The following is a 27978-nucleotide window of genomic DNA, read 5'->3' as shown; positions in this document are numbered from 1 at the left end:
AACATGCTGTTTTTTTCATGGCAGGATCAACAAAAAGACTTGTAAATTAGAAAAACATGCAGAGCGTTTTAAAACAGCACAGTTAGAACTCTGCCCTTCTATTTGCATTTATAGAGCACTTTCCATCCACGAATCTCAATGTATTTTACAAACAGGAATGAACTAAATCTTCCAGTGGTCCTATATACAGACTGCTTATGCCCATAAAACTATAAAAGACTATAAAAGAGGAGTTAATTGGGTTGCCTGAAGTCAGACTGGAAATATGTGAAAGAATAGAATACAGTTGGGCTCATGCTAAGTGCTGTGTTTAATCCTTCCATCATGCCTTATGCAATAATTCACATGAAATTAAGCAACAGTTCATTGGAAAATCCTGAGGTAGTCACAGATTTGGCCTAGACATCACCAGTCAGTTAGTTATTTCCAGCTTTAAACTGTTATGTATTGCTTAATTATATGCTGCCACATATTTTTATGTGATCTAAGTGGATTTATAAACAATAATGTGCAATACCAACTAGAGGAACAGCCTTCTACTTAGTGTTAGCATGTACCTATCTCCTTATAAATTTTAGGACCATTCTTTCTGTAAGAGTAAATCACACATAAAAATATGTTTATTCTAAATTCTGCTTCTTTCAGACAATGTTAATCTAAAGTGATTCAAATCCATGCTCTTCTTTCTGAAGATGTGGTTCCCAGGAAGGGCAAGGCAGTAGAGACAAGAGGTCACTACTACCTAATAGAAGCTCAAACAGATCTCATGCAGACTTGAGAACAGTTACTAACAGACAGCAGTCCACAGCACAGAAACCTCCATGAAGGTGAATGACCTGTGATGCAAAACCTTATTTTCAGCATTTCAGCAGATCCTTGAGGTTCAGTCACTAGTAGACATCATATATCTGCCCGAGAAGCAGAGAAGTTGCTTAAACAGCTTCTTACTTAAGTCTGCAGAATGATTGTCTCCATTTCATCTAATTCACTAGTGTCATACTTCATTTGTGACATGGATATGCACAAAGATGGGAGAAGGAGTGGATGAGAGGATCGAAAAACACACAGCATATAAAAATGCCTGCCTCGTTTTGAAACTGGAAGATATGCAAAATATGAGCTGAAAAAACAGCCACATCCCATCTAGGCAGAATACAAGCAACTGCATGTAGCAGGTATAGGTTTCACACATGGGCATTATCCATATTCTGTAGTATATATATTACATAATTTGAATAAGGCTGCTGAAAGTTTTCACACCATGTAAGCATACACAAGCTCACACAAAAGACTTGTAATAGAGAAGGAGCTAACAACACCTAGGAAATGATTGTTAAAAAGAAGTAGTGAGGAAGTGAAAAAAAACGGAAGCTTCTAGAAGTTGAAAAAGATGGATAAAAAGCATTTATAATGTCATATCGTTACATTAGTGAACTTACCAAAGGCCAGATTCAAGAATAATGAAATCTAGAAAGAACCTTGTTTCCCCTCTTATTTAATGCACACCTTGTTAAACAATTTCTTCTGTCATCAGCTAAAGTTGAACCCCATAAATAAAAATGTTCATATAATCTCTTTATCTCTTGCCTTCCCTCCTACTGACTGTGTATTAATTTAGACAATGGAAATTACTAGTGGTGGAAAAACTTTTATGCATGCAAGTTCCATAAATGACAATATTAACAGATGAAACTGGAGGAGGAACAGCCCTAATATTACACTGCCTATATGTGCAAACGCAAGTAGTGATTTTGCAGTAGGGATTAACATGGCCAAGGACTACAGAATGACATGCACCCAAACAGAGAAATACAAGATTCAGGTATCCCATTTGCAAAAACAGTGGTCGGTGCTGTGGCAAGGAGCTGAAGGGAGGCCAGGAAAAAGAGAGGGCAGAAAAAGGAACTAATACATGCTTCTCGCTTTTGTAGCCTAGTACCTTGTTCCCTGCAAAATGTGGCATAGCAGGTGCTTTCCTCAGAGGACCAAAGAGTAGCAAAGCCTACAGAAGCTCAGGCAGGGAGAAGTGCCCTCACAGCAACTTTTCCTTAAGTGGCAGCCTCTCTCAATACAGTGCAAAGCACACTGCATAGTGCTACTTCTTATCGTCTGGAAGAACATGCTTCCAGAGTGTTTTTATTATCTTGTAGCTGCAGATATCAAGCAAAATAAACCATCACACCTCTTTATTTAGCAACGTTGTCTCTCACGTTCTAAGTGGATGTTGTGGCAGCAGTTTGAACTACAGACCCTTATCTCTCCCTCTCAGCAAATATTTCAGCAGAAAATGTGTAGGGAAAGCTTCTGAAATGGAAGTCCCTTCTGAGCTATTTCAAAGGAAAGTTACTGACAGGAACTGAGATGTTTAGAAGTAAATTACCTCCAAGATCTGAGGCATGTTTTTCAGCACTGTGGCTCCACTGTCAGAGAAGTGTCACAAATACCCTGAGAAAAAAGAGGACAGGACCACCAAAATGCAAGGAAGTTTCTAGAAGAAAAATTGTGCCCCGAATTCCTGAACTACATGAGGGCAACGTCATTAATCACAATAAAAGGATGTAGTATCTGACAGCAGCATGAAGCTGTCATCAATGTATATTAGCTGTAATTCTGATCAGTAGGGTGGGAAGAAGGAAATATTTTTGAATCTTTTGTTGAGTACAACCTATTTTGTACTCTTCAAATACCTTTGTAGCAACTGCTGATCTATGAAAATGCTGATCAGGCTACCCAAGAGAAGTCCATGCAATATTTCTAGGGCCATGAGTTATATCCACCTCTAAATCTTTTGAATCAACTAGACTTGACTGAAGATAGTGACAATGTTTCTGATACTGGCTTTGTTTAATCGAAATGAAATTAGCAATCTGGGACAGACACGCTGATGAAAGGCAGACAAAAATGATACGAAACACCAAAATGCACTGTAATACCTGCCATGTGCAAAAGTCCAACAGCTTTCAGAAAGTGCACACATTAAAGCAAAAGCTCTAGTTTTACAGAAACAACTTGTTTTAAAGAATTAAGGAGATGCCATTTCTGTACAGTCATTATTAAGGCTGCATCACCAATCTTTCCATAGTTTCACTGACTGGGATGTTAATGACTATGGGCAAAAATAGGATTTTCCTTAGCAGAGAACACGCTCACTCTTCCTCTCCTAAGCTTCTACAACTCTTGCTATTTCATATTTCATGACATGATGTTTTTGGACCTTCTGCTACAATTCTTCAAGATATATTGGTTTCTATGGACCTGTGTCCCTAGACCATGATATGATTGAGTTCTTGATTCTTGGAGAAGTAAGAAGAGGGGTCATCAGAACCACTACCATGGACTTCCAGAGGGCAGACTTTGGCCCGTTGAGGGCACTGGTTGGGAGAGTCCCTTGGGAGGCAGTCCTGAAGGGCAAAGGAGTCTGGGAAGGCCTGGCTTTCTTCAGGAAGGAAGTGTTTGCAGCGCAGGAGCAGGCTGTCCCCAAGTGCCACCAGATGAACTGGTGGGGAAGAAGATCGGCCAGGCTGAACAGGGAGCTTCTGCTGACACTCAGGAAAAAATGGAGAGTGTACTGCTTTTGAAAGAAAGGACAGGCAACACAAGAAGAGTACAGAGACCTCGTTAGGTCTTGCAGGGAGAAAATTAGGCAGGTAAAAGCCCAGCTAGAACTCACCCTGGCCACTGCTGTAAGGGATAATAAAAAAGTGTTTTTACAAATATATTAACAACAAAAAGAGAATCAAAGAGAATCTCCAGCCCCTATTGGATGCGGAGGGGAATACTGCAACTGAGGATGAGGAAAACACTGAGGTACTAAATGCCTTCTTTGCCTCAGTCTTTAATAGTCAGACCAGTTATCCCCAGGGTATTCAGCCCCCTGAGCTGAAAGGCAGGGACAAATCACAGAATAAACCCCCAAAATCCAGGAGGAAGAAGTCTATGACCTGCTGCTCCACCTGGACGCTCACAAGTCTATGGGGCCAGATGGGAATACACCCAAGGGTACTGAAGGAGCTGGCAGAGGAGCTTATCAGGCCACTCTCAATCATTTATCAGCAGTTCCGGTTAACAGGGGAGGTCCCAGATGACTGGAGGCTTGCCAATGTGACACCCATCTACAAGAAGGGCCGGAAGGAGTATCCAGGAAACTACAGGCCTGTCAGCCTTATCTCAGTACCAGGGAAGGTTATGGAATGGTTCATCTTGAGTGAGTTCACCGACAACCAGATGACCAGGCCCAGTCACCATGGGTTTATGAAAGGCAGATTCTGCCCGACCAACTTGATCCCCTTCTATGACCAGGTGACCCGCCTACTGGATGAGGGAAAGGCTGTGGCTGTTATCTACCTGGACACGAGTAAAGCCTTTGGTACTATCTCCCAAAGCATTCTCCTAGACAAGCTGGTGGCTCATGGCTTGGACAGGTGTACTCTTCGCTGGGTGAAAAACCTTGCTGGATGGCAGGGCCCAGGGAGTTGTGGTGAACAAAGTTAAATCCAGCTGGGTTGATGGTTGGAATTGATGATCCTAGAGGTCTTTTCCAACTTCAATGATTCTATGATTCTAAGTGACAACAGTTTATGAAAAATCTTCTGTTCCTTCTCACATCCTTTGTGTATGCGTTTCTACCTAAAATGTAAGTTGCCATGTTGTCTGTATCCTGATTGCCTGAAACAGTTTTTGGACAAGAGGAGGTTTTTGTTTCTATTTTAAAAACTGGCAGGAGATTTTTTTTTTTGCTGTTTTGTTTCAATTTCTGGTTGGAGCAGAAGCTAGTCAGCAAGGCAGAAATGCATCTTAGAAAAGAAAGTAAGTCAGCAGATGAATTGGCATTTTTTGAAAACAAATAGGTGGAACAGTAGGTAGTGGGATTATTTTCAAAAGGTAGGTTAGTCATGTAATAGGTTTTTAAATTATATCTATGAGCGACTTTCACATGTAAATTCCTTAGTGCTTTAAGACATAATTTGAAAAATGAATTCAAAGGAAACGTGATGCATTGGTGCAACATGTTTGATAAATGGAAGGCCCATACAGATAACTATATTAGGTGGTGCTTAACCTATCCTAGCTGCAAGCTCTGGAGTGGGGAAGCTATCTCCTAGCATTGCCCTATATTATTCAAAATAGCAGAGGAGAGAATAACAGGACAAAATACCTTAACAACTGGATATTATCAGCCAATACTTCTGCACTCACTCTGTTATGAGACATAACCTCTACGAAGAAGTATATTTTTATTGTCTTTACCTAATGTTGATTTGCCTTTGTCTCAGAGTGTAAGTTTCTATGCCTATACATATGCTGGCACTTTGCGGTGGCTCTTGAAAACACATAGAAGTAATTATAGTTCTTTTCTCTAAGAGCCTATGTAAAAGACATATATCCAACTGCACCTGTGAAATGTTTGTATTCTTTGGGCATGTTAATACATCCAAAGGTTGGAAACTCTGTCCATAATGGGCTAACAGTTACTGTAATAAAATTTGGTACATCATGAAGTCAAGCACACTTCGAGTACCTTCCCTAAGCAACAAGGAACTTATGCAATATGGTAATGTCAGTGTGTGTTTAACTGCAATTGTCAGCTCAAATTCTTTCAGGCCAGAATTTGGTTCCATTTACTTTAGTTTAAAGTCAGTAAAAAAGCTCTGTATGGAAAACAGAGTTGTGTAGATGAAATTATGTTCTTATGCTATCATTGCACAAGACTGAAGAAAGCCTCCAGACTAGAAAACCTTTTAAACTTCTTAACATCCTATATTTGAAACAAGCAATTATACAACTGTGTAGTAATAAAAAGAGGGGAAAAAAAGGGGTTTTTTTTATGTAATTATAAATGTGTGCGTGCTTCTATTAGTCCATACTGAAACTAAAACATTTTAATAAGAATTTTTAATCCACACAATGAGTACCTAACATTTGGTTACTGTTTGTTCACCTACCTTATTATACATTCTGCACATATTGGATAGGAAAGCAGAAAAGAATAAAAGAAGATATTAAACTGAAGAACTGCAAGGAAAAATATGAAGGAATTGTGGAATATGACTCTATAAAGTTCTAACCATTCACTGTCCCTTAACCGTGGACAGATATTTCTGTACTACAACACTGCAGAATCTCACATGATATTGGCGTTTTTTCTGAGTTACATGACAATAAATAAGAATGACTTAATTTGATTTTGGTTTTAATTCTTATGCCAGGTCACTTCCTAATTTACTGCAGTAGTATTTTTTTCCCATTTTGAATACAGGAGTCTTACTCCAACAAACCAAACCACCGTATGCCTGATCAAATATTTTTACTCTTTCATATTATGGCATGAAGTGGAGCCCTTCATAGCTAACTTATATATTGCATATAAATTTATATGCACATGGGAATTTGGAGAATTTAAATTTAATAATAATCTTTCTATTCTTCTTCTATGGTTATTTTTCCCCTTAAACTTACTGCAAGCTCTAAGATTTTTCTGGAAAGATATGAAGACGATCTCTGACTCAAAAGGAGGAGCAGTCTAAACAAAAATGTGAGATACGATGCAATGAAAAGGATGTGTGGTACAACAATGAAAATAAATACACATCTTCTATATTCCAGCCTTTTCTAGCATTTTATAGGAGTTGAAAAACTTTGTCCTCAAAATTTTCAGTTCTGTCTTTAGTTCAGTTCTTGTTTCAAACAAGACTTCTTTCCAAGCTAAATGAGGTTTGATAGGACTGTAGGAGGATTGGAGAAGAGAATAGCAATACCATTATTATTGCTCTCCAAATCAGGTTATAAGCAAGAGAGACGCACAGATGAGTCCCTGCCTCCACGTGTGGGCATGTTGAAAGCACTGCATAATACTCAGTTTGAAAAGCTGGCTTCACAATTTCGTATCATTACTCACCAGACTGTATCACAACAGAAGCACATAGTACAGGAAAAAGAGTCTTGGAGGGAATATTTGTGGTCTGATATTCAAGCATTTGATCTTATGGCACACTCAACAGATTTGTGTTAATTCTTATGGCTACTCAGTATGCTTATGCTTTCATCATTCACTCTAAAAAATGATGCACTCTGTAGCAATAACCTAAAATTGGCATATGCAACTGGATTGCTCCCAAAAGAATGGAGGATCTGATTAGTAAAAGCAGTGCTCAGAGAACTGATGGATTTCAGTTAAAAGTTATTTTTAATTATCTCTGATAGCCTGTGTGAGATCTCCAATGCAGACGCCAAATTAGAGGATGTTTTTAAAGGGGCATATCTTTATACCTTTTCAGTAATGCTTCTGTAAAATCTCTTAATTATTCCCCTAATTATGGGATAATGTATGTTCATTATATATATAACAATTAATCTTTAATTTGTTAAGTATAACTTCCAAAAATCTTACAATAAAATATAAAACTGCAAGTACTAGCACAGTTCATAAATTGTAGAATTGATGGGTACTATACTTCAATAATCTAAAAAGTTATCTATTCTTGTTGTTCATAAAAAAGTCTTTAACAATAGAGGTGAGATAACCTCCAGGTGTTTTTGATTCTAGCGTAAGTCATAGGGAGTGAGACATCAGAAATAAGCAATTGTCTCTTATTGAAATAGCAATTCTGTAAAAGTGTGAAGTTCATGCTAAGTGAAAAGACAGGAAGACAATCATCAAGAAAACTACAGCTACTAAAAAAACAGAGGATGCACAAAGATCAAATCAGCTAAGATAAAACTACAAATAAGGACTGACAAATATACCTATATTTTACTAGATTTTTTAAAAAAAGCAAGGACATACTGCTCAACAAAACAATTATTGACAGGTAGAAGAAATAATAAATAAATAACTAAATTAAAGGGAATAAAAGATGAAGTGGAGAGCAGTGAAGAAAAATTAGAAGATAGAAGGTGCATAGACATAGTAACAAAACACAAAGGTCAAACAGCTAAGCCTACAAGAACAGAATGAAATATAAGGATGTTTTATTTTCAAATATAGCAGAAGCAAAAGAACCCCCAAACCAATATTGTTTTAATTGTCCAGAAATAATAGAATAATTAATAGCAGAATATAGTAAATGGCTGTTTCACAGAATGTTCCTTTTTAGAAAAAAAACTAAATAAACTTTTAGAGCATACAAAAAAAGATAAATCATCTTCCTATTTATAGCTATTTTAAATAGCAAGTTTAAATCAGAAAGTTTGGAAGCACCAAAGACTTCTACAAGAGCTGGAAAGTGAACATGTTAGATAGTAGTGTTGATTTTATCAAGTCTTTGAACACTGGAGCAGTTCCAGAAGATTGAGAGAAAACCTGCATGGTGTCAATATTTTGAAAGGGTAAATAGTATGGCCCTAATAATTTCATCTATTTGCCAAGTTTTAATCTAGTGTAAAACAGCTGATACAGTATCTAAACTAATTGTTTATAAACTAATTAACTAGTAATATATTTAATGGTGGATAACATAACCTGCCGGAAAAGAGAGCTTGTGAAAGTCCTGCAGTATTTTTTTCTGGCCGCTACTTTGGTTGAAAGTAGTATAGTCAGGGTTCTACAAGGCACAAAATGTGATAGTGTACATCAAAAAATACAAAAATTTAAATTTAAATTATTAAAATCGTAAATGATACATAATACATAGATTTAAAATGGGATAATTATGAGGCCTCAAAATGTAAGCATATATAAGAAATCAGATATGTACTTTGAAGCAGAGAAATTATATAGATGCTTATAGTACATATAGGAAATTAGCCTTGTTTCTAATCAGACCTTTTACAATTAGGTATGACCTAAACCTTTTATCGAAGACCTGGAAGAAAACATCTAATGAATGCTGCACTTGGAGAAACATTGGAGAAAGAGGAAGTGATGATAAGGGCTGGTCTGGATTGAGTACTAAACCAGTACAGTACTAAACCAGTACAGGTAAATGGTGCTGTAGAGAGACCAAAACTACCCTCATATCTGTCCTTGGATCACCAACTCTGAAAAAGAGAAGCAGCAGCTCTGAAAGCAGGTTGGGCATCACACAATGATGAACACATTACATGACAGTGAAGTTAACAAGTCTCAATCAGGCTTAATGTAAGAAGAAAGGGGAATGGAGTTGGCACTCAGATATATATTTCCTGTGCATTGGGCACTGATACTGCTACTACCTGACGGTCCAGTTTGGGTGCTCAAAGCTCATGAAATGGGAGAGGGTTCATAAGAAAGCACGCCTTACACAGAATGATGCAAGAAGCTTACTTTCATTTATCAAAAGGGATTGACTGATCAAGCTACATGAGTAGAGAGAAAGACATTAGACAACTAGAGTGCTCTTCATACTAGCAATAAAATCTGTGACACAACCAAATGCCTAGAAATTGAAGTTAGAGTAGCTCAGATACCAGACGAGAAATTTTTTAATGCCAAGGGGTAACTAAAACCACTTGCCCTAAATTAGGTGGATTTTCTGTGACTGGAGACTTTGAAAGGAAGATTGTATTTATAAAAATCATTGTTGAGTTGACAGCAACTGCTGGATTTGAAGGACTCAGGGAAGTCCTACAGACTTGGCTAAGCAAGAGTTCAGGATGGGGAACCACAATCACCTCTGCTCACCTCACATTGTATTAGTCTCAATTAAACATAAAGAAGTTAGTGAAGATCTTCTAAAGGACAGTAGGGGGAATTCAATCACACAAGTGAGGACTGCTAGGAAATGAAGTAATTTCTTTTCTTTATTATTATTTATCAGGGAGAACACGAAACATGCCAGGAAGAAAGATAAGGTTTCAGTGCAGAGAAGCAAGTTAAGAACAGAAAAAATACTGGAATGAAGAAGTAACTCAGAACAAGTTTAAAACAAAAATTGGATCATCTGAAAATAAAGGAGAATCCAAGAAGGAATGGCCAGCATCCCAGAATCCTGAAGGACAAGGCAGCCACTATTAAAAAAATATAGCTGCAAGAATTTTTAACTCCTCACTGACACCAAGAGGGGTATCTGCTAGGGACCAGAAAGAAGGTAATGCTACATAGATGCTTAAGAAAACATCTGGGAGAAAAAATCTAAACAAACAAATCCGTAAGTTTTCTGATCAGGAAGAAATTAAGACTGTATTCAAGTTATTCACTTGAATAAATAAGGTGGGAAGAGGACAATATAAACAAATCTAAATAATCCTCGTACAAAGATTTAAAAAGAGTAGTGTATTGAGTAATGAAAAGTGTATTAAATACACTCAATTTGAAAAAGCAGATATAGCATACAAATACGAATGGTATCAACAGATTATCAAACAGAATTAAAATAATTTGTCTGTTTCCAGTCAAGATGAGAACATAATGGAAAATGGATGTGGCTGTTTAGGAATGAGGAACAATACAGGAAAGATGAGCATCGAGCTTAATCTTGCTTACAATATATCAGCTAGGCAGAATAGGCAGTAATATAAGTAATAACTGACCTCACTGAATGTAAAAGAGGAATGATGCTGGATCAAAATAAATCTGAGAAAATACAAAAGATACGAAGCAAAAATGCCTACATCATCTGTGTAAAATATGAAAACTGTTGATAACTGGATTAAAAACAAAAGGAAGATAAGTTCTCTGGCCTACTGATGGGCTACAAGATATTGGTAACGAAAGACATCTTTCGCTGGCAACAGAACCTTTGAAAACATCACTCAGGGACAGCAGAAACTAAATGAGTGGAAAGACCTGCTGTCAGCTAGGTATACTTGCACTGCCTTGGGCTGTTGCATGCAGAGATATCCATGCCAGTTTCAAACAGCAGTATGGTGACTCCAATGGAGTAACACACTGGGGCTAAATGAACTTGTCCACGAGTAATTTTTTTTTTCTAAAGGAGTCTATTAGTTAGTATAAATGAGCTCTCTCTCATACACATTAAAAAAATAAAAAAAACCACCCCATACTATTTTCCTGTCGTAGGATTCCCCACTGCTGTATGTTGTAGCTAGTGTGGATGCACATTCTTCCAGATACCACGGCTTCTTCCCACTTTCAGCTGTGCTGCTTATGGAGATAGTGTAGATGCTATTGGTGTAGCCATCACAGGAACAGTGGTCTCGACTTCTTCCACCATTTCCAGATGCCCAAACAAAGACTGAACCTAAGCCTCTTCGTCCCTGTTTGGAAACAGCACAAAATATTTTATTAATAACTCTTTTCCGCCTCCCCTGCTTAACAAACAGACCTTTCACCCCAGAAAGACATCTGATGAGAGAAAGATAATAAAATAAGCTAGCTAACTAAGAAGCATCTGGAATGAAAACAGGATTTAGCGGAGTTCAGAATCAGACATCAGAAAAATTCAGAAAATGAGTGGTATGAACACAGTTTTAGAAAAAACTTTTATATAGTGTCTGTGGCTCTGCATCTATGCTGTCCAGACATATGAAGACGGAGGTTTTGAAGACTCAGAGGGAGCATTAAAACATCATACTAGGTTGGAAAAGGAAAAGAAATAGCATCCTTGAAACTAAAACCCTTTGTAACGCATGATACCTTTCATTTATTAGGGCAGTCTCAGCTGTTTCTTCTTGGGTTTCTTAGTGGCACTAGGTATTATTTAGGTAGCCTTATATACTGCGAACCAGAGCATCATTGTTTCACAGACACTGTAAATCACAGAATCACAGAATACCTGAGGTGGGAAGGGACCTCAGGTCATCTAGTCCAACCCATCTAGTCCATTATGAATGCTAAATGCGCAACACAATATATTAATAAAACCAGACAAAAATAAAAGATTATTATATATCTGTTATAACAAAGCACTAAGGTATTGGTTTAGCATGATATTTTAAAAACATGACTAGTTGGGCAAGTTACTTAGTCATATTCATAATTTCAAATGAGGATTTAAAAATAGGTAACCTCACCTTCACATTTTCTTAATACACCGAAGTTATACAGTTTCCAAATTAATCAAAATGTTTCTGGTGGTGCTAGTACTTTTACACAGGCTTTGTTATAAAAATTAAGATGATCAGTTACCTGTATTGATGATATATGGGAATTGAGAATTACCAATATATGAGTAATTGGGCTTTTGCTGATTTATATTATTTCATGCCAGTGAATGAAATTCAGATTCATGCAACTGTATGATCTGCATTAATTATCAGCGCTCACTATCTGGAAGCACTTTACCATTCAGATAAAAAGGTTCACCAAAGGACTAAACTTGTCTTTGATTAAGCTAAATTGTGTCACCTTTTCTTACATGACATCCTCTCAAAGCATGGGAGATGCCTCTCAGTTATAATTATGCTAACAGTCTCATTTATACTTCATTTGCTTGCAACTCATCATGTAGTATCTACCCATCTTTTGGGTAGGCTAACCCCTGTGTATGATAAATTATTGTTACAACGCATAAACCACCACATTTTATGCATGAATTAACTGCTTGGCCATAGGGAGAGTTTGTTTGTTTCGTTGGTTGGTTGGTTTTTCTTTCTAAACAGAGTGCAATTGTGTACCACAAACAACATAATGACAGCTGTTGGACATCTACCAGGTCAACCTTAAACAATCAGCAATTCAAAGATTCATTTAATCCAGATGCTCAGAGGGGTTTCACTAGGCTTTTTTGTGCTGAGCATAACTGAACCTACATCAGTATAAGACAAAAAACCCCCTCACAGTTCACAGTCCAGGCTTGAATTCTTAAACATTGAAGAATTTCATTTTGTGAGATTAATAAAAGTATACTACCTGGAAAGACTCTTCTCTCCAGCACAGTAAGTTAAATATAAAATTCTCCTGCTTAATGTTTACATAAGGTTATGCCTCTAAAATGCAACTTCTCATTAAAAAAACATTTCAAATCCCAGGGTGCCAAGTTAAATATATTATGAAATCCACATATTCCAGACAAGATCAGTCTGACCAGTGGGAAGTGTAACTATTTTAACTTCTTTCACTTCCTTTAGTTAATCTTAGCTACTATACGAGCAAAAAGATGCAAAATAGTGACTTTTTTGTTGTTTTAAAACAAGCTTTATGAAGTATTGCAGCTCTCCTTCCCCACATTATGAACTCTTGCCAAATCAAACCCCCCTGTCCATTTGGGGTTCTTATTCTACCTGCTATTCTCAGCCAGCAGGGTCTGATTGATTCAGAGCCTCCCAAAGCCAGTGGTATGTGTTTTGCAACCTCATGGGGCTGGAACTTGTTTACAAACCACTTCTTTTTCATTTTATCATCTAGTCATCTCCCTTGGCATATCTTTACTTCTTAGCCCTTCATTCTGAAAACATCTGATGAGACAGACAAACGGAAAGGTTTTTCTGTCATGCATATTCATCAGTGAATATGCATGTCTGTCATGCATATTCACTGATTTTCCCAGCAGCTCAGGGAGCCAGAAATTAAGGCCCTCTGTAAGTTTGTGGGGAACTGGATAGAGGATTAAGATACAGATATGCTGGTTAACTACTTTTTAATGTGTTCCTGCTTGATTTCTACTGGTTTTGTTTTGGTTTCATCCCATCATCTCTTGCAATTAGATCATGCTTTCCAGCAGTAGTCTATTATTTGTCTTCATCTTCTGTCTCCTCAATGGACATTTTTGGCTTGTCCATGAATTCTGACATCTGTTTCAGAGTGATGCACAGATTCCTGTCTGGTCCTACATTGACCTTAAAGAAGGTCTCTCTTCTACATACACACCGCCCACAACAATGTTAAAGTATGTATCGGCAGGTAGAATACACACAAAAAACCGTATCATACAGACTCAATTCTACCTCCACAACATGTCAAAATATTCCATCAAAAACATTTTTGATGGATTTTCACAATTATCTGCTATCTGAAGAAATTTACATTTTTCTTATTCATGCGTGTTTCTTGAAAGCACAGAATTTTATAACTACATTTGGCCAAACTGATACCCCATGGGAAATTCAAAGTAACCCACTAACACAACCATGAGAGAAGAAATAAGAATTCTGGGTAATCAAGCCACAGATCCAGGGAGGATAAAAATTGAATCTAACTATTTTAATATTTTGTTTAAAAGTCTATCTTCCACTTTTCAAAAAGAAAGTTTTGTAAAAAAATTCTCAGAAACATATGCATACAGGAAAATATCAATGACAGTCCACCTCTCATTTTTTTGCTGTCATCATCAGCTGGTTTTGTCTGCAAACAGTGGTATAACATGATTTGTCCCACTCATGCAATGAAAACCTTTTCACAGTAGAGTAGGATGGTTCTTTGAGCAAATTTTGCAGGAGCAACCCTTGAATTATTAGTTTCTCTGCACAGAGAATATGTCTGTATTTCTTTAGATGCATACTTATGCTGCTGTACAAATAATGAAAAATGAGCTGCAGAAATAGATATGTGAATACATTTCTGGGCATAAAATATAGCCCTGATGAAAACACACCAATGGATGTTATAAATTCTGCAAAGCAGTATTTAAAAATAATAAACACCAATTTAGCTTTTAGTAGTAATGATGGGGCTTTAAAAATAACAGCTATTGCACCCAAATTTACCATTACATGCTAAGTTTTTTGTAAACAAAGAATAACAAATATTTCTTCAAAACTAATGTCTCCTGCAAATATGTAAAGTATTGACATCTCTGTTATTGCAATAAAAAACGTAAGTACCAGGTGCACTGACTACTGGAAAAGACTATTTTCGAATACATACAAAGAATTCCCATTCCTCTAACGTATTGCTATACCACATTTAACAACTCAGCATTTCACAGAAAACAACAGCATCACCTTCAGTCTAGAAAACATGCTAAAGATCTTGTTCCTAGAATCTATTTGGCAACCTTTAAAAAAAAAACAACAAGCAATCCCCCAAACTAAATTCAACCTCGCTAAAATAATTTGTCAAGTAAATAAGTTCTGCTTTACATTTACTGCCTATTGTTAAACTACCATTTGGTTTCCTCTTTGTCCCTGTTTCCAAACACCCTGCTTTAATTCAATAGACCTAGTCATGCTCAGGAAATTATAAACTTGCTAGTAACCATACCAAACAAGTAATTAGAGCAACAGCATCAGCTGTCCTACTGTATGCGAATGCCATTCCCAATTGGTCTCCTTTAAGTATAGGAAGTTAAATAACATTTGGACTGTGTTACAAAGTTAAGAAAAACACACACGCAAGGCACTCTGTAGCTTTTACTGTTTGTCTAAATCTATCATCTGTCATCTGCCAGATGCCCAAGGGTGTCAAGATGAAAAGTCAAGCCTTGAGCTGCCAAAGAAGCCATGTGTCATTTATTAGTCAAAAGCAAGGTGCATTTACAAACCATATGTGTACAACTTGAGTAAAATTAAAAGTTAGTGAACTATAGCAAAGGCATAGACAAGGGCAGACTGGGTGCACAGCAAAGTATGCTCAGTGCTTGTCCCATGACATTAAAAATGCATTACCTCTCCCTCTAGGCACAGTGTTGATTCTGCTCTTCCATTTACAATGATAGCTACTGACTCCCTCTTACAAACTCTGCAAGGTGTCCATAACTGCACTTGTGCTTGTCAGCGCACGTCAGATCATTATGAAATGTTCTCATTTTGTTTTTTGTCCTACTTCCTTAAATTGCATAAAATGTCAGGTAATTAAAAAAAAAAATCAAGTGTTCCATTATGGAAAAGAAAAAGTCTTTCACTGACAACTAAGACTTGCTATTGACCTAGCCACAGCCTAAATTTCTAACACATTCCTTGGGCAAAGCCAGTGTGCCAAACACACAGCTCACCTTGAATGAAATGGACTCAGGTCATTGACAAAAAGGCCCCAAGGTAGATATTGTGCCTGTAAAGGCATGGCACAAGAATCTTGGGGCATTCCCACTTTTTTCCTCTTAGTGTCTCCTTTTCCTTGGTCAGCAAGTTGCAAGCAGAGTAAGTGATATGAAAGCTCTATTTTTTCCAGTTCAACAGCACAAAAGGGTTAGTCTGCCAAGAATCAGAGCCAGTATGAACATGTTCGTAATGACATCTGCAGAATTTCCTAACACTATTAAAAGAATATCCTCTGCTCCAAGTGCGTGTGTTTGTGTATGTGTGTATATACCACATCTTTACGAGTGAAAGCAGTAGCGGTACTGGCAGGAACAATTATAAGGTAGAGCTCCTCACACACTCATCTTAGGACAACCAGCAGCCCCACATATTTCAAGTTGCTTCCAGCACACTTCCATCTAATAAAAAAAGTTTCCATCTACGAGGTGTAGTTTGAGCCAGTGGAGCAAGATTTATTCACACTATTTTACAAAGTTTAGACCATACATTCATTCACTGCTTTACAGGTCAAGCTGCCTTAATCCAGACCGTGAATCCTGATGTTTTCCTGCCCAGGAATCTATTTGAATAACCCTCCCTGCCTATGGGGTGGGTTGTTGTCTCTATAGAATGTGATCAAATTTACCAAGGGGCAGGGAAGAAAATGTGAAGGGGCAGAGGACAGAACCACTGACCTGGAATAATTAGACATACAGAGGTTGCAGGCAGGGAGAGATATTTTGGCACCAATGCTAGAAATCTCACACCCCTGAGCAGAAAACAAATCATCAAAATATCAAATGGAAAGAGCTTAAACATTTAATTTCCTCTATTCTCCCCAATACTTTTCTAAAATTAATTAATGCTTTCAGTAACAAAAACTACTGCCAGGAAATGAAATTGATCCTAATGTGGAAGCTGGAAAAAGTAGCCCATGCTATGATCTCTGCCTTAGAAACTAATTCCTAAAGAGTAAATGTTCATAACTGAATGTGCAGAACAGAGCTCAGCACTCTGGAGACCTCAGAAAACTACTATGCAGGCGTGATTTTTAGTGCAGCACAGTACAACCACTGTAGGACCAGGCATCAAGGATCATAGCATCCTGAGAGATGCACCTGTGAGAAGCAGCATCTCCTTGCTTCCAGCTTCCACTGATTTCTGTGGTACATGGCAGCTGGATGCTGCTGCCCTCTATATAGACACAGTGCTGCCAATCTGCTGACTGGCAGCATTTTGCTTTTGAGAAGAAGCATCTCCCAGCTCCTGCTGAGTTTCTAGCAGTCCACTTAACCTCTAATCTGGGTATGAAAAATAGTCCAGCACACCATCCTTAGATGACTCTTCTGTGGACTGCACAATGCTCCTACTTGAAAGTAGGTATCTCTCCAAGACAGGTAATGGTAACCTGAGAGTCCAAGCCAGGAATTCTGATGTACTATCAGAAGATAGCCAAACAGAATATTTTTTATTAAAACATCCTCCTTGGGTATTAAAACCAAAAATTCATTAACAAACGGAGAATTTTCTGAGGCCATTAATTCTGTTGAGGTACCCATGCTCTCAGAAAAATTCACATTTGTGCATCAATTCATTAAAAATGTGCACCTATGATATCTATGAAGAAATGAGTAATATGCCTAACAGGTGTACATTAATAAAGACGCATATTTGAGGGAATGTCTAAAAATTAAATCCTGTGTTTCTGTATTAGCAGTTATGTTTTTACTCTTAGGAAATCTAGGAAGACAAGAAAATATTTCCTAGTGCTGGAACAGGCATACGCACAATACATATACAAAACAAAACTCTGTCTTTACGACTACCTCATATTGTTGAAAAGGCAAGTTGTTGCTAATAAAGTTAAACTTCTTGGCTACTTCTGAACCAGCTTTTTAATTAAGAAAAGGAAAGACAAAATATTTAATCATGACAAAAAGACGGAAAAATTATAGGATATGATAACTTTAAAATACTGAAGTGTGAAAATATCGTACTGTGTGCAAAAACCCCCTAATGTATTGAATAATCAGAAACATGCATGCATTAACAAAATAATTATTGGAATATATCAGTGGAACATTTCAAAATGCATCCTTGCATGTGCTGTATTTTTTATTTAACTCTTCACTAAAGCAACAGCTTAAACAGCTCCAGGATATTCCCCACAGAGCTATAATTAGTGCTTAAAGTGCAACCAAAAGAATTGTTGGCTGAAACCTGAAATCTGAACCTGTGGAATGCTGGAATGAATTTCTCATTTTCCTAAACAAAGTAGAGCCATCTACAGGGCTGCATGAATCTCAGTTCTGGTTCAGGCTACCTCTCCTTATTATCATTACTGTTGTTGATGATATTGTTACTGTGATAAAGCAAGCTGTATATTGTAAACACCTGTGATAAAACAAGAACTGGGTTTTCCAAAATTTCTGTTGCACAAAGAGTCTCTAGTTAATGACAGGTGAATTTGTCTCTGCATACAAAGCCAAAGTAAACAGGTGGTGCACAAGAAAGATATCTGTGTTAGGACTGGATACTGGATGGACTTCACACACAAATACCCATTCTATAGAGCGGATTCAGGCAGTTCTCCTTGCCTTTACACTACCACCTGATTAAATGCTCTATAGATGAGTCCATGCCACTAGATCCACAAAGCTCTTGTTTCACTATTTATATCAGACTCTTCCTTATGGAAAACTTCACATTTTGAGACATCTGTTGAACTTCTGAGGTTCAACAAAAAACCTAAAATTTTCTGCAAATCTAGTGCTTTTCAGTAGATGAGCAGAAAAATAAGGCTGCTCCGCTTCTAGCTCTGCAGACTGAGGACTGCCGTAATCGCTTTGTGCAGTTTGTCTCCCATGGCATTTGTTTAGGAGGAAACAGAACATTTAGGCTGTGTGCAAAATCATTGTGCTTATGTTTTTTTGCCTTAAACTTACATTAAATTCTAGCCACAGAAAAAATTCTTGATGCCAAACTTCCAGCAATTAGCCTTTCAGAAATCTATTTTTTTCCCCTCAAGACACATAGAAATACATAGATTCTGCTGATGTTCAAGTATATGAATATAGAGAATATGTGATCTGTCCATACAAAGTAACCAGATCCATGTTTCAAAAATGCACTCTCTGAAATGCCTGTACTTAAGTGTATGGAAAGAGACCCATTTGCCAAAGTTGCTTTTCAGTATTGGCTTTCCAAATTAAGATTTACCACACAACAAGAATGGTGTGGGTTTTTTATGTTCAAATATATCACCTGTTTCAGTCTGGGCACCCAAAACCAGAGGCTACTTTTGATGGCAAGTCCAAAAGCAGTAATGCTTTTCTGGCTTGTTACAACAGTTTCCATATATGTGTGAGATGGGATGAGGTAACTAAACAGTTTTGGTTTCCAGTACACTTTGTGACATGGTAAGGAAACTGGACATTTTGAGGTATATTTTCCTGTAACTCTCATTCCAAATTTTACTGCATTTTAGGATTTGTATATTCCACTAAATGTACTGTAAGAACATTTCTAGTTTTTTTTCTTTTGTACTATACGTTGACTGTCTGTGAAAAAGCTCACTTTCACAGAAAGCAAAGGAGAGAAATTTTAAGGCTAGCTTTGTTTATATATTTCCAAAACAAAATAAAGTGCACATTATCAAAGTTCATTCAGGTATCACTGAACCTAAACTCTATCTAATTTACTGAAAGGCAATATCCCTAATTTTACCTTAGCTGAATGCTGAAAGTTGCTAACTATGTGCAAATGGTAGAGCAAAGAAGTATTATTAGCTTAATGATGTGTTAAGGTTGTCACCTAACCTCATTTTTGCTGGGCAATCTCTGCCTGGAGAAAACTAAATCATATCAAGTATAAATCACATTTGCAAAGCCATTAAGTCATCCTGAGATACGTATATCAGCCAAATGCGAAGTAATAAGGCTTAAATGAAGCCTGTCAGTAAGATGTACAGGAGGGTGGGCAAACTCCTGGAAAGCGGTGACTCTGAAAGGGAGTTTAGGGTCATGGCAGATAACTAACTGGCAATGAGCTGCTCTTAAATTTAGTCTGCTCCTTGGATCAGTAAGCAGGGTGACTATGAACATGTGCAGGGAACAGGGAAACAGTACTATGTGTGCATAGAGAAGGCTGCAACTTCCGTGCCCCATTCTGGTACCCACACTTGAAAAAATAATGCTGGGAAACATAAAGTGTTTCAGAAAGAACTACAGGAATGAACCGTGGTTTGGAAATTCTGACTAAGAGAAGGAAACTGAATATACAAAACATCACTGCTAAGGCTGTAAAAAGGTTTTAAAGAATAGTAAGATGCACCAGCATTAATGGAAACAGGTTAATTTGCGATGTGTACTTTAGAAATCCAGGTAAATCTGTTAAGTTTTTCTCTGATAACTTATTTTATGAGGAGAAATGTATTAGAACCAGTCTGTCTGGTTTCTGCAAAACATGTGATGAGACCTCCAAGAAATCAGTAACGAAACAAAGAAAATTAAGTTTAATGTAACAGCGATGTGGAGGTGGTTGTACTGGAGATGACGTGGGCTATGCTGGAGGAATATGGGCTTAATGAAGTAGTGTGTTTTAAGGATGAGCCCGGGAAACAAAGTTATGAGGTGATTTTGACATAAAAAGAAAGAACATGTTAGTGAAGTAATTATGATCACCTGCATTCAAGAAAAGAATTCAGTCTGGAAGGTGTGGAGAGAAGCAGTACTCTGTCTGATAAGCAAGGAGACGGACAGCCTCGTTTTTAAGTGATTATTGATTGTAGCTTGTTTATCACATCAAGATGAAGTTTGAGAGGGGAATGTGTTCTATAAATATGTCAGAAAGAAAAATGGAAGGAGAAAAGGTATTTAAGCTGAAGCACAATTTTGGCCCTTGAACGAATGGGCAAAAAACTGCACATGAGTTAACTGGCTGTAACACAGAAGAAAGTCTCTAACCAATAGATTAGTGATGGCTATGAAACAGTCTCCCAACAGAAAGAGAGGGGGAAAATTTTAAAATTAATTCTAGAATACAAATTGCTGAATGTATTTATAGGACATGATGCCTGTGATAGTAGAGAACTGTACTGGATGACCTACACAGTCATTTCCTGTCTTATGTCCCTATGTCCCAATTTAATTTATCCAAGAGATCACTTGGCCAAAATTTGTAATTACTTTCATGTGGAGATTTCTAAAACCATAAGATGCACTATAAATATAGCAGAAGAGGCATTTTACAGTGGAAAAGTAACAAAGAAATTTAGATGAGTAACAAGCGATATATTTTTAATAGTGAAGGTTGTTAGTGACTTGTACAGCCATGGACATAAAAGGTTTCATTCAACACTGGCTCTTCCCAAAAGATGTACAGAAAACAGAAAATAACAGACGAATCAAGAAAACAGGGATATTGATGCAGTAATAATTGGATGAAATTTTGCTCATCTGACTTATGATGAAGGCCAGGACTAGATGTTAATTGCCTTTTCTTGTGTTAGAACTATGAATATTATTTCAAGCCAATGATGCTATGTCTTGTGATGTCAGAAGGAAAAATTACAACGTTAAAATGCCATATGGCTTTTCCAGTTTTGGTCCATAGTCAGCACCCATCTGTAGTACAGGGCCACCCAAAGTTTAACTTGGTATGTTGAAGTAACTATAATATCACATGTTCAGATATTACATCATAGATGCAATAGGGGCACACAGTATATATGCAAATCATATAATAGATATATGCCAGGACCTAACATTAGGTTACATTGGCATACTGGAAGTGATGTCTTCTGAGACCTTCCTCAAGCACAGCACTAATTCTTCTGATTGATCTTCAACAAGTAAGTTTTGGCCAACTAACTAGAAAAAGTGCAGTTGGTCTTGTGCATGCAAATCCTATCTATATATGATCTGAGATAGGCACACACAGAGATATGTGCTATTCAGTCTCAAATGGCAACTGTAAAAGGTGAACAAACACAATACATGGTTTAAAAAATCTGGTCTTAACCTCTGTGCAACACAATATTTCAGTGTACAAAATGACAGCCATTTTGGAAGTTATTTTGAGACATTTGACTGGAAGTCTCCTTGCAGTAACTTCTGTCTTTGTTTTTTATAGTGCAATGCTCTGGCAAAGCAGAGTAACTCCTCTTTGCGTAGGCAACACATCCTACTCAGAATGACACAGAGAAGTGATGACAGGACAAATAAATTTAAGGGAAACATCTGTGGTACAACACAGGCAGCAAACCTTTGCCTGGACACTTGCAAGTTATGAACAATCTCTTCCACTTTTGGAGTGGAAGCATACAGTAGTAGTAGTAGTAGTAATAAAATACATTAAATCCTTTTATTTCCTTTCTCCTTTCCTTTTTCTTCTCTTCCCTTTTCTTCCCTTGCCTTTCTCTGATTTGCATGTGGGTAGGAGGCTTGTTTAGTGATTGTAAAAGAGCCTTGCGCTCCCAGCAAACACTTTGAACACACACTCTGCAGCCAAAGTTGGTGAAGCGAGAGAGATGAGAAGGGGCAGTGATGATGGGAGGGAAGGAACCAAGCCGAGTTCTCACAGGAGGTTCAGCCACACAGCATCAGATAATTAATGTCCATCAAACATTTTGGCTTGTGTCCAGCTCACTAAACAGAATGGTGTCATGGCAATAAGATGAAGGCCCCTGCACTGATGCAGGAAGAAAGCCAAAATTTTTCATGTAGATTTCCCTGCCTCTTAGGTTGTACTAAGGATGACCTGCCCTGTTGCTGATTTGGACTACCTTATGGGTACTGGAGAATAAACAACATAAAGCATGGAGTTGGCGAGACATTTGAAGAGGTGAGATAATCAGCTCTTTGAAACCCTGCAATGTAAAATATCAACAGGGGTCATATATCCAGAAACTTGACTATTAGGTCTTTGCCAAACGGCAGTGAAAGAACAAGTCAGAATATCTGAAATACATTACTCTCCAATTGATGTTGAGACTGATCCCAGAATAGCAAGCTTATTTGTATGAATAGAAAAAAATATAGTCTGAATGCTGTACCAGAAAGCCAGGAATCGGTGAGCCTAAGTCTCTCAAGTGCTTATAGCATTATGGTTATAAACTGTGAGACACAGTTGTTCTAAAATCTAATGGTAGTTTGGTTTTATCTTTCTGAATCAAGCAAAGGCTTTTGTGTTCTCCCTTTTGTCCCAGACTCAGCACAGTCTTACTACATGATTTGGCCACAACCATGTTTTGCAATGCTGTCTGTTCTTGAACACAGGGTGAAATGTGGCATTGCATACCTAATCTTTGCCTGAATGTGTTACTTTTGGATATGCTGCCCTTTGTTTCAGGAAAGTCCTGCATGATTATAATGGAATTATGTTTGAGATTATTAGGTCTACAACTTCTAATACACTGATATTTAAAACACAAGCCTCTAGAATTTTCCACCCGTATGACCGCACTATTTCCAAGAAAAGGACCTTGTCAACCGGAAGCATGCTATAAAGGGACCTTTTATATTTGCATAGAAATTGTTTGATAGCAAAGTCTCCAAGGTTTCTCTTTGAACTCAATTATGCAAATTTAATAGAATTAAAACAAAATACCCTAAAGATGACAGAAAATCATGGTACTTGAGACAGGTTTAAAAATTGGTTTCCTCTTCCTTTACCTTCATCCTGGGCAGAATTTTTAAAGCGTATTTAGCTTGTGGGTTAGGTTGTCATTTTGTAAACTCAATTATTACCCGGTATCCTTTCTTTAAATAGATTTGTCTATTTCAATTCATGGCATGTGCTGTCTGTATGGTACTCTACGGAAAAACTGTAGTCATTTATCCTTGTTATTTTCTGCAGTATTTGGAAGGAGTAATCATATTAGCTCAGCAGATTTTAAAACACCCTGTATGAGCTGTTAATTGGAATAATACGCTCTAAAGTTAAACCAGGCATTTTTAAACGCATCCCAGTCTCTCAGGAAACTGAACAAGCAACTGTGGCTCTTGCATCCATTTAATTTTTACTTCATAATTAAAAAAAGTAATGATTCTGTTTAATTATACTCTATTCAGAGTTGTTACTCAGCACCACCTTTGATTTTCCTAATTAAACAAGCCAAGCATAATTTCCTTTTCAGATGTTTTTAAAAAATCCTGACCTTCCCCTTTGCTGTCCCATTTTTAAAAAAATATTATCCAGTTGTGTGTGCATATGCACAATAAAAGAAGAATATCAGTCATGAACTTTTGTGTAGATCTGAAAGACGGTCTTGCCAAATTTTCCTGTACCAATGTTACTTTCATTTACACCACAGATATCATACTAGATGTAAAACTATTGTTGTTCAGTTCAATATTTCTAAAAAAGGAAGGTCAAGATCTGTACACAACGTAATAAGGATTTTTGTCTGCCTATTATTATTTGCACAATTACTGTGACTGCTTGGGGAAATCTCTCTTTGGCTGAGTACTTCATTCATTACTTTGGACAATGATCTAATTTTAGGATTATTTTGGCAAAGAGATAATTCATCTTTTCTTCTCCTATTTGCCTTGTCTTTTAAAATGACACATCTTATGACATTGTAAGAAAATATAGAAAAAGAACCTTTATCTGAACATGGAAAGGCATGGTTTATTAAAAAGGACAAGAACAGGATAATTTAAAATTAATTTTTGATCTGGAAATTAAGCCTATTAAAGAAGGTGGTAATTGAGACATACATTGAAGGGGTAGGTACGAAGAAGATAGAGGTTCCCTTTTCACAAGGAGTCACATAGGAGAGGACAAGGAGGGAACAGATACGAGTTGCTCTTGGGGAGATTCCGACTGGACACGAGAAGAAAATTTTTCACAGTGAGGACAGTCACCACTGGAATAATATCCCCAGGAAAGAGGTTTACTCAGCCACGTTGGACACCTTCAAGAGTCGTCTGGACAGGGTGCCAGGCCATCTTGTCTAGACTGTGCTCTTCCTAGAAAGGCTGGACTAGATGATCCCTGAGGTCCTTTCCAACCTGTGATTCTGTGATTCTGTGATTGGCAATCTTTCAGTCTATATTACATTTTAAAGAATGAAAATTAGGGATTAATCTTAAACATTTTGTATTTCTTATCAGTATGATTTTTATGTAAGTTTTAAAGAGAATTTTTATTTCCTTAGTAGAAATGAAAAAGCTTTGATAGTCAGAGATAGACAAAATTTTCAAGTATATTGAAATATTTAGATATATTCAACTCTGTGTGGGCAACTTCAGGCAGAACAAAAAGATGATAAAATGAAGTAGAAACTAAATACTAAAAATAATTTGACTTCTACTATTTTTCAAAAAAATATACCAAACTCTTTCTCTTCATTGTCACCAGAAAAGAATGAACATCTCAGAATTTTAAAATTAAATACTATGTTTCCACTATTTACTGGTACTTACTAATAATATAAAACAATGTGTTGGTAAAATGAAATTCACCTGGGTTCTGTACGGTATCCTCAAATACTGCTATAATAATAACAATGGAACAATGATGCTTCTAGACAAGAGCCACGGTCTTGGCAAATTATTCCACATTCTCGATTTATATGGGATTTATCCCCAGTATGAGATTTCAGTGAGGAAATGGCTGAGTTCTTCTGGTACAGAAATTTGGGTTGAACTTTTCACAATTGTCTTACCTACATGAAATAAGACATTTAAACTAACGTATGTATATCTTTAAGCATAAAACTTATTTTGTTCAAGTTCCCCTGCATCCTGCAGTTCCATTAGGGTCCCCTTCAACACTTTATTTTATTTCATCTCTGTGGTCACTGTCAAACAGCAGTAAACTGTTGGGTGATTGGTAGCGTTGATATTCCATCTGAAAGGAGGGCTGATGATGCATAGGAAACAGTAATGGAGGTGCATTTGGCCTTCTATATACTCGTTAAGTTGTTACAAGAGCACTTCAACAGCCATTTTAGTAATGATTACTAAATACAGCAGAGCTCTCTGGGGAAGAATCTATCAGCTAAGCCCCTGGAATTTCTTGCAGGGTAGAGTTAAGTATGTGCTTGAGTATTTTGTTATGCTAGATTTCACATGTTACATAATGTATAACAAGTGAAAACGTAAATCTGCAGCACCACACGGAATGGTCATCATATGACCAAGTGAAAGGAAGGCAGTGGTTCATGGCTGCATGGTTATAAAGCATTCACGGAACTGAGTTTGAAAAACATGCCTTTAACATCACGTAGCATAGGAAGCACACAGTCCCTGTCGTTACTTTAGTATTTCAGTAATTGCTCTTCATGACTTAACTGCTGGGTAGGTGAGCATGTAGTCTTACCCACCTTTGGGGCAGGGAGGACAAGGCTAAGAGTAAGAAATTTATGCAACTTTATTGAGGAAACCAAAATAAGCCAGGGATGCAGCTCTGATCAGATGTAAATTCACACCTCCTAGGCTTGTGCTGCCAGGCGATGTTTATGGTGATACTGAGTATCAATTTTATGATATATTTATTTACAATTTACAGTCAAGTATACAGTAAATCACCTGAAATGCTGCACTGTGCATACAGACTGTCAGCTTGACCAGATACTCTTGTAACCTTGGCTATTACTACTCTGCACCCATTGTCCCTGTTTGCTATTACAACTGCTTTTTATGGTATACCTTAAATTAACACACTCTCTCAGTGGCAGACACTGCCTCTTACATGTGGCATAAACGTTCCAGGCTGAAGAGTTTGCTAAAATCAGTCTTGGCATAACTGGTTAAAACACTTATTGACTTCAATAATAGTTGCACTTTCCACTCTTGATGCACAGTGTTACCATGTTCCAGCAGCAATGTTCTGGTTCCACTTTGGTCCAAAAGTTTCACTCTCTTTAAACAAACATTTTGTATTAATCCCCTCTTCTCTGGTCCTAGAGCTGCCTGCCACTGAACTGGCAAGTCTCCTGCTGCATTTAAAATAATGCTTAGACCTTCAAATGCAAAACTTTAAAATCCTTTCCACCAGTCCTATATAGTAGAAAGAGGTGTAAGTGCTGGAAGATGAGGAATTCCCTGATCTATTTAACAGGCAGGAGGGCAAAAGGAAGAACTAAAGACTGGCCTTTGACATCAAAAGTTCCTCTGTCATTTCCTTCTGTAGTCTTATTTGTTTGATAGTAAATTTTTAAACAAAATTGAAAAGGTCTTAAGATTTTTTCATATAGGGGCATTCAGGATTTTGTGTGTTGTATTACTGAAGACCTCTGGGCTATATTACAGAGGAAACATAATAGCATGGACCTGTAGAGAAATGTATATGTAACTTATAAATAGCGTGTAAGTTCTCTGAGACCAGATACAAACACTAAACGAAACGTGGGTGAGGACTTTTTTAGCCCCCAACTCACTTAAAATAATCAATTTAATTTCAATTCAGATTTGATGACGTGGCACTGATGTGCAAAGTAGCATTTTTCAGTCTTATTTTTTCTTGCAGTTACATCATTACCTCAGAGCAGTTTTAAAGGTCACTGAGGGTGATACATTCCAGCTGAAAATGAACAGAGATGGTACTTCAAGAAGGACTGACCATCAGGTCACTACAGAAGGAAATGCATTTTTCAGTTTTATGCATAGGAAGCTTCTCTTCTTTGCTTCAGAATCCTTTCCTCTTCCCCATACTGTGCACCTGTATGTACCAGGCATGTGTACCCATACACCTCCACACGAGAACAGATCTAGGAGATACACTTTGATGCCAACCTACCATTCTGATGCCGTTCTCAAAGGCCTGACGTGCTAGAGAAGCAGGTCCATCCACAGTCTTACCATCGTCATCAGGCCCCCAGCTGGCACTGTAGATGTGGATGTGCTGGGGATTAAGGCTTAGAGACTTTGCTTCTACCATGTCTGTCACATCTCCATCCAGCATCCGTACACCTTCAGAATGAAAGATACAATGAACAGGACCAACCAACTCAGAATGCTTCATTTTGTTTTTCCCCAAGAGAAAACTGTTGTGTAGGACATTGGTCTGAATGATGATATGGATTTTTACTGTTGTTAAGAAAAAACTCAAACCTGTTTGGATATGTGTTTTTTCCAATGGAAAAAAATCTTTAGACGAAAAAACACAAAAAAGGAAAGAATGTTTTGGTCTTTCTTCAAGTTTTAAAAATTATCTACAAGTAATTCATGCACTATACAGCCTTCATACTTCAACAAC

General features: G+C 37.3%; 1 protein-coding gene across 4 annotated transcripts in view; it reads right to left on the bottom strand.

The window, feature by feature from the left end:
• The window catches only part of PCSK5 (proprotein convertase subtilisin/kexin type 5), a 199425-nt gene that overhangs the window by 63897 nt on the left and 107550 nt on the right, over positions 1-27978 (bottom strand). For all 4 annotated transcript variants that reach the window (XM_075078142.1, XM_075078140.1, XM_075078141.1 and 1 more), the window contains 2 exons: positions 27520-27692; positions 10921-11133 (listed from right to left, as the gene is read on the bottom strand). In XM_075078142.1, coding sequence (XP_074934243.1) covers positions 10921-11133; positions 27520-27692 — 386 coding nt within the window. The remainder of the gene's footprint in view (positions 1-10920; positions 11134-27519; positions 27693-27978) is intronic.

This window comes from Phalacrocorax aristotelis, chromosome Z, assembly GCF_949628215.1.
Source record: "Phalacrocorax aristotelis chromosome Z, bGulAri2.1, whole genome shotgun sequence".
Lineage (NCBI taxonomy): Eukaryota > Metazoa > Chordata > Aves > Suliformes > Phalacrocoracidae > Phalacrocorax > Phalacrocorax aristotelis.
Note: the sequence above shows the minus strand (reverse complement) of the source record. Positions and strands in the feature narration are given on the sequence as shown.